The 6845-nt window shown below is 37.0% G+C and overlaps 2 protein-coding genes across 2 annotated transcripts; both read right to left on the bottom strand.

Moving 5' to 3' along the window:
- Positions 1-271: 271 nt before the first annotated feature.
- Positions 272-1477, bottom strand: LOC133793732 (glutathione S-transferase T3-like). The gene is made up of 2 exons (XM_062231026.1): positions 1129-1477; positions 272-1041 (listed from the first exon to the last, which is right to left on the bottom strand). Exons 1-2 carry the CDS (start codon positions 1417-1419, stop codon positions 772-774), a joined length of 561 nt encoding a protein of 186 aa, XP_062087010.1. The 5' UTR covers positions 1420-1477; the 3' UTR covers positions 272-771.
- Positions 1478-3895: 2418 nt separating this feature from the next.
- LOC133793733 (uncharacterized) lies at positions 3896-4553 on the bottom strand. The gene is made up of 2 exons (XM_062231027.1): positions 4465-4553; positions 3896-4387 (listed from the first exon to the last, which is right to left on the bottom strand). Exons 1-2 carry the CDS (start codon positions 4522-4524, stop codon positions 4040-4042), a joined length of 408 nt encoding a protein of 135 aa, XP_062087011.1. The 5' UTR covers positions 4525-4553; the 3' UTR covers positions 3896-4039.
- Positions 4554-6845: the final 2292 nt, after the last annotated feature.

The following is a 6845-nucleotide window of genomic DNA, read 5'->3' on the forward strand; positions in this document are numbered from 1 at the left end:
TTAAAGTGGAACTAGGGTTGAACCCTGTTTTGCCGCTTAGAATGGCCTGTTGTAAATATTTTCTGTAATAAACTCTGAATTGTATTTTTGGGATCCCAATGTATATGTTAAACGTTCTAGTGAAACGTTATATCTTAACCAAAATGTTTAATCCCTAAACCGCTAATCATACTTAGATCACGATTTTGGCCAAATGACTCGATTAGCGAGTTTAGCACTATTTACAAGGCACACCGTAACGGTCCCAGGAGTTGGGGCGTTACTGAAGCAATGACATAGATCTTAAAAAAAAGAAACTACGATAATAATTTAATAATTTGGGAAATCATTTTTCGTTCCGTCAAGATAATCAAAGTATTGTCTAAAATTTCCTGGGAGGTTCGTCTCAGATCCTTGGCCTTCATCTGTAGCTCCTTCTCCGTGAGCTTCATTAAATCGAGATCCTTCATTCTGAGATGCTCGATATTGGGATCCTTGATATTGAGAACCTTCTGTTTGTTCACCATATTTAGATGTTTGTGCTCTTCTTCTGTAAATTTGTCTCTTTTCATTTTGAATAAACTGGCGAAATTCTGGGTCGGATATAGAATTCAAATCCGTAAATAGTATTTCTTCTTTCATTTTAGCCAATTCAACCTTCTGTCGTCGAATTTCATTCTTTTCTGAGTTACCCTTTTCTATAACTTCGGCAAGCTTTTGATTTTGCTCCATTAATTTTTGAAATTGGTCATCACTTTTTTGTTTTTCTTTTGCCTTTTTCACACCGATAGGTCATTTACTTAAATTAGTGGTAATTTCATCGTCATTCACATTAAGATCAAATGAATTCATACCAGTGGATGCTGATGCCGATGACTGGACACCATGAGAATATGATTGGGGCGAAGTAAAATTACGATCTTCTTCTTGGATTCTAATTGGTGCACTAGTGTTGTCATTTGTAAATTTCTCAATATCTTTAAGGATCAGCCACACATGATCAAATTTGAATCCTCTGTTGTATTTTGGATCTTGTGCTAATAACATCTTCGCTTGATTTAACTGTTCAAATATAAATAAGAGAATGAAGTGAATAAAAATTGAAAAAAAGTTAGTGACTATAAATAAAGTATACTAATATATACTCACAATATCTTCTTGTGAAGCACCACTGGGATTTTTATTTTGAATTTGGTTAACGCATCCCCTTAATTTTCCAACTGCGGTAAGAATGGTCGTCATTCGAGTTTGCAAAGATCTTACAGGTCTAGGTCGAAGAAGAAACTTTTCACACGAGTGATACTCCGCTTCAACTCTTGACCAAAACATCTCTTTTGATTGGTATCTGCCTATGACAGGATCTTGAGACACGTCAAGATACACATGGCATAAATTCATATCTTCCTCAATCGAGTATGACGCAGTACGAATTGAAGTCATTTTGGAGCAAAATATAAGTGTTTCAGAAATATGTTGAAGGTGTGTGGTCTTCTTCAAAGAGTAATATGCACTTATATAGGGATGTAAAAATTGGATAAAGATTTGATTTGACAACACACTGCCAAGAGATAAGATAAGATATCCTATCTTCAAATGCAACGGTTGAGATCATAGTCAAAGTAATCCACGGTCCAAATCAATTCGTCAAGATTCTTATCTTTAAATTTTAAAATCTGATTTGACAACACACTGCCAAGAGATAAGATAGGATAAGATATCATATCTTCAAATGCAACGGTTGAGATCATAGTCACAGTAATCCACGGTCCAAATCAATTCGTCAAGATTCTTATCTTTAAATTTTAAAATCTGATTTGACAACACACTGCCAAGAGATAAGATAAGATAAGATATCATATCTTCAAATGCAACGGTTGAGATCATAGTCAAAGTAATCCACGGTCCAAATCAATTCGTTAAGATTCTTATCTTTAAATTTTAAAATATGATTTGACAACACACTGCCAAGAGATAAGATAAGATAAGATATCCTATCTTCAAATGCAACGGTTGAGATCATAGTCAAAGTAATCCACGGTCTAAATCAATTCGTCAAGATTCTTATCTTTAAATTTTGAAAAATTAAAGATAAGATTATGTACACTATAAAATATGGATATCATGTAGACCATAATACACACGCAAATTTGTAATATCCAACATTTTCATTATAAATCGGAGTTTTAATACATAAAATGTACAAGTTTACAAATTTAAGAAATAGTAATGGAAAAATAGTGTTTAAAATATGATTTTATGTTTTTAATGAGATTAAAGAGAGAGGAACTTGAGTAGTCAAGTATTGGACCCAAATGTCATATAATTTTAATTGGGGATATTTATAAAATTAAGAAAGTTTTGCTAAAGGGCTTATTTGAAAAGAATTTTAGTATTTTGGATCCAAGTGTAATTTTAGAAAAAAAAATAAATAAATAAAATAAAATAAAAGGCTTCAGCCTTTCTTTTTACCCGATCCCCTCTCTCTCTCTCCTCAAAAAAACTTTCTTCTCTCTCTCTCTCTCTCTCTCTCTCTCTCTCTCTCTCTCTCTCTCTCGTGCGTGCGTCTGCCCGACCACCGAACATCCACCGGCGGTCACCGTTTATAGCCACGCGCCGGACCGTTGGATTCAGAGGCCTCTGAACTATCAACCACGTGGGAATCTAGAGATCACTCGCCGATTAATCACCTCAACTGGTCGATTTAAGTTCGGCCACCCCGCGACTTCAAAGTTGCGATTCGGCCACCTCGGGCATCCGTTTGCCGATCCGTCACCACCATCGTGTTCCTCATGTTGTGGGCTTCAAAACCCAATACCTTGTTCCTACATCTACCATAGTTGGGTGATGGGCCCACCACGAGCCACCACGATCCACCGTAGACCGATGGTCGAAACTTAGTGTTCGAGGTTCCGAAGTATGTTTTGAGTTTCAGAAAATCACCGTTTGACTTGTTGTGGAACCCGATCATTGTGGTATAATTTCTTTGACCTATATATTGTGATTTAATTGTGATTGATTAGAGTAATTGTTATTATGTGTATTTATAGTATATAATTATATATTATTGATATATGGAATATTTTCTGTAATTATACTGGCTGTCTAGGATTATATGTATTTCTGATACAGGTTTTGATTTTTGGGATTGTCCATTTTATAGCCGTTGTGCTGTCCAATTTTCTAGAAAATATTAAATATTCAATAAATTATAAAAATACATATTTAATTGATTTTCCATTAATATGGAAATTATTATGATTAATTAATTTTAATTATTATTGTTATTGTTTTGTTAAGTAAATCAAGAATACCATTTCATGTATATATATATATATATATGAAAAGTGTGATTTTTATTTAATCATTATTATTGTATATTAATATTTTTGTTAATATTTGAATATTAATATAATATTAAATATTAGTTTCTTACAATTATTGATATTTGTAAGACCAGTGAATTTTGGAGAAAGTATATTTATTATATCACTGGAATTGATATTATGACTAATTAATAATAATATAAATATTTATATTTATATTATTATCATTACACTACAGGAAAAAGGGGTATTAGCGACGACTTTTTTCGTCACTAGAAGGGGATTTGTCGTCGCTAGTTGTAGTCGCTAGAACCCGGTGCTAATTGGTTTTTATTAGCGACGATTCCAGAATTGTCGTCGCTAGAGCCTCTAGTGACGACCAATGTTGTTGCTAAAACCCGTTAAAATTCGTCGCTGGATGGCTTCTTATTTCCGTATTTGCATTTTCTCTAGCGACAACTTCTTCCCAAAGTCGTCGCTAGAGCCCTCATATGTCGTCGCTAGAGATTTTACTTTTTTTTTCATTTGCTTTTTTTCTATAATTATTACATATTTTATTTGATTTTTTTTTATTGAAACATAAATAAATCTAATGAAATTTAATAATCATAAAATTTTATAAATATAATGTTCCAATAAAACAAAGTAAGTCTAAATAAAGTAGAATGTGATATATAATATTTTCCTAAAGTCAAATTACATAAAGTATAAAGTCATAAATAATGTTCTCCAGCATCCTATTGAGTAGGAGGTGTCGGATCCTGACCATCACCTGGCTGAGAAGATCCAGAACCTGAGGCTCCACCAAGTCTAGCCATGTACTCCTCAACGATTCGGAGACGTTGGACCACATCCCGCATCTCTTGTGCAGTAGGGGGCGGTGACGGTGGTTGAAGTGTGTCAGTCACTTCACGTTCCGTGCTCGAGCGAATCCTACGACCAAGTCCTGTCTGATGGCCCCGACGGCGTCCAAAGACTGTCTCAACAAGGACAATGTCGTCCACCTCAGTTGTGGCAGTACTCACACTGGAGGTGGTCGTAGAAGATTGTGTCTGCTGAGTTTGACGTACCTCCAGCAACTTTTCCTGTATTATTGAATTTTTAATACAACTATTGCAAATTTACAAAGTAAGAAAAATATAAAATATATACAATTACTTACATAGTTATCACGCGCTACTTGACTGACCCAACCTCTCCCTTCTTTATATTTAGTATCCATCCAAGTTTCTGGAACGCCTGAGAGATGGCCAGTTTGCATATTGCACTAATATACAAAAATTATTTAGAAATTTAATAAAAATATATGAATTTTTTTAAAAATTTAATAAGAAAAAATACCTTCTTATAACGAAGAGCTGGCGTAGACTACGATCCTTGGAAGCTATTTTGTTTTTGTTTTGCTCGAATCGCAGCATTAATCTCAGAGCGCCTCTACAAAATGACATTGTGTTAATTATATATATGTTATATTAACAAAACTAAATTAAAAAGAAATTTTACCTTCACTTCAGGTCGATCAAAATAATCAAGCGCCTTCTTCCATTTTTCTTCTACCAAACCATCAGGAGCATGTCTCCGACTATGCTTCTTTATGTGAGTAGATATATCATTCTTCCATTTTGAGTAACGATCAGCGCAAGATCGTTGAATGCCGAGAAGAATGCCACTTCGGTGTTCTGCCCCATACTGAGTGAGACCAATATCGAATAAATCATCCTAAATTAAAATAAATTAAGTTAATTAGTCAAATTTAACATTAAATTCAACAAAATACAAAAGATAAGAAATAAATTACCTGTAGACAAGGAAATTGTAACGCCCTGGCTACCCCAGAACCGTTACGGTGAACGGTGGACCGGAAATTTGACTCACTACCTGAGTCCTTTGGTCAAAAATGTGCTCTAAGTGTAATTAACAGGTTAAGGTATAAAACCAGTAAAAAGGAAATGGAGATTTTATTACAACTGCTCTGCAGAGCTAAACAAAACGTTTACAAGCTGTTCTCAGTACAAAAGGTCACTACTGTTGTAAAGTTACAAACCCGCCGACCTAAGCGGAAAAAATAGGGTAAACCCCCTAGTTCCTCTGAGAACACCTTGACCGTGGTGGTCAAGCGGCTGCATATGTACACACCACCACATCAGCTCTCCACTCAAGGCTAGGTAAGCTTCTCTTTCCCTTTACCTGCACCATATAGCACCCATGAGCCAGGGCCCAGGAAGAAAACATAACACTTTATATAAACATTATCAAATGATTATCATTATAATCACACTGAGCATAAAGCTTTCAAACAAATGAGTGAACACCACATGAGGTCCTGATAAACCACACTGAGTGACTGACAAGCGAGTCACTAATTCAGATGGAAGAGTGGCTGATGGGTAAGCCACTAGCCTTCAACGGGTTCGGGTAAACCGCACTGAGTGACTGCCACGCATGTCACTAATTCAAGTGGGAGAGTGGGTGCTGAGTAAGCCACTAGCCTCCAAGCGCTTATTTCATTCATCGACCCTCGGGGTCGGTCTGGCATTAATGCTCTTTGAGTCATTCAATGCTAATAATCGATTAGATCCAATCTTACTGGCCTGCGTGACACACGCCAAGGCCGTCCTGACTAATAAGTCAGTTCATCGTGATCAATGCCCAATACCCCTGCCGAACCTGACTAATAAGTCACAGCTTCACAGTGATACTAGCACCCTTGCCAAACCTGACTAATAAGTCAGTGCCATGCACAAATGAGCAGCATATGCTAAGCATTCTATGTTCAATCCATGTCCATATTCTCACATCCAACATGTCTCAGGAATATCCATGCATGTTACACTTGGGGTGCAGTTTTCTTACCTCTGGTTCGAGCAAGAACGAACAAAAGAACAACCCTGAGAACGATCGGCTTTTTGGTCCTTTAGCGGTTACCTAATCACAACCAATTATAACCTCCATTAATGAGAATCCACAATAATAGGGTCTTAACCTAAGCACCACCCTCGGGACCTCGAAACATGCCCACACGGTGAGTAGAATCGATCCCGGGCCTTAAGGATTGAAACCCCAAGTCAAAAACCCTTAAAAACACTCAAAACGGGGTTTGGAAGGAACAGGGTAGCGCTACAGCGCTCAAACCCTAGCGCCACAGCGCTCAAACCCTAGCGCCACAGCGCTAAACTCATAACCGCCCAAGTGCCAGAAACCCTCCTGAGGAGCGCTATAGCGCCCTAGGGTGGGCGCTGTAGCGCTACCTCCAGCCCAGAACACCCCTGAACCGACCTTCTTCATCTCCTTCGATTCTAACTCGATTCCCAAGCTTCCAAAGCCTATTCTTGATGCCAAATGAACCCAAAAACCATCCCAACACATCCCAAACATCACAAGCATGGGAACCCTAGCCAAAACTCCCAACAAAAACCATGAATTCACCCTAAACATTTCAGCTGCAAAACAAAACCAAAACAGAGCAAACCAGAGAAACTATGGTTAGAAACTTACCCAAAGCTCGGCTTATGATGGCCTTCACTAGTGGAACACACTCCCAAA

This window comes from Humulus lupulus, chromosome 8 (genome assembly GCF_963169125.1).
Source record: "Humulus lupulus chromosome 8, drHumLupu1.1, whole genome shotgun sequence".
NCBI lineage: Eukaryota > Viridiplantae > Streptophyta > Magnoliopsida > Rosales > Cannabaceae > Humulus > Humulus lupulus.

Bases quoted from the DNA above. Each gene is read 5' to 3' on its own strand.
- LOC133793732 (XM_062231026.1), bottom strand. From the start codon at position 1,419: ATGACTTCAATTCGTACTGCGTCATACTCGATTGAGGAAGATATGAAT. The intron at 1,042-1,128 runs GTGAGTATATAT...ATATTTGAACAG, and splicing joins GTGCTTCACAAGAAGATATT to TTAAATCAAGCGAAGATGTT.
- LOC133793733 (XM_062231027.1), bottom strand. From the start codon at position 4,524: ATGGATACTAAATATAAAGAAGGGAGAGGTTGGGTCAGTCAAGTAGCG. The intron at 4,388-4,464 runs GTAAGTAATTGT...TCAATAATACAG, and splicing joins AAGTAGCGCGTGATAACTAT to GAAAAGTTGCTGGAGGTACG.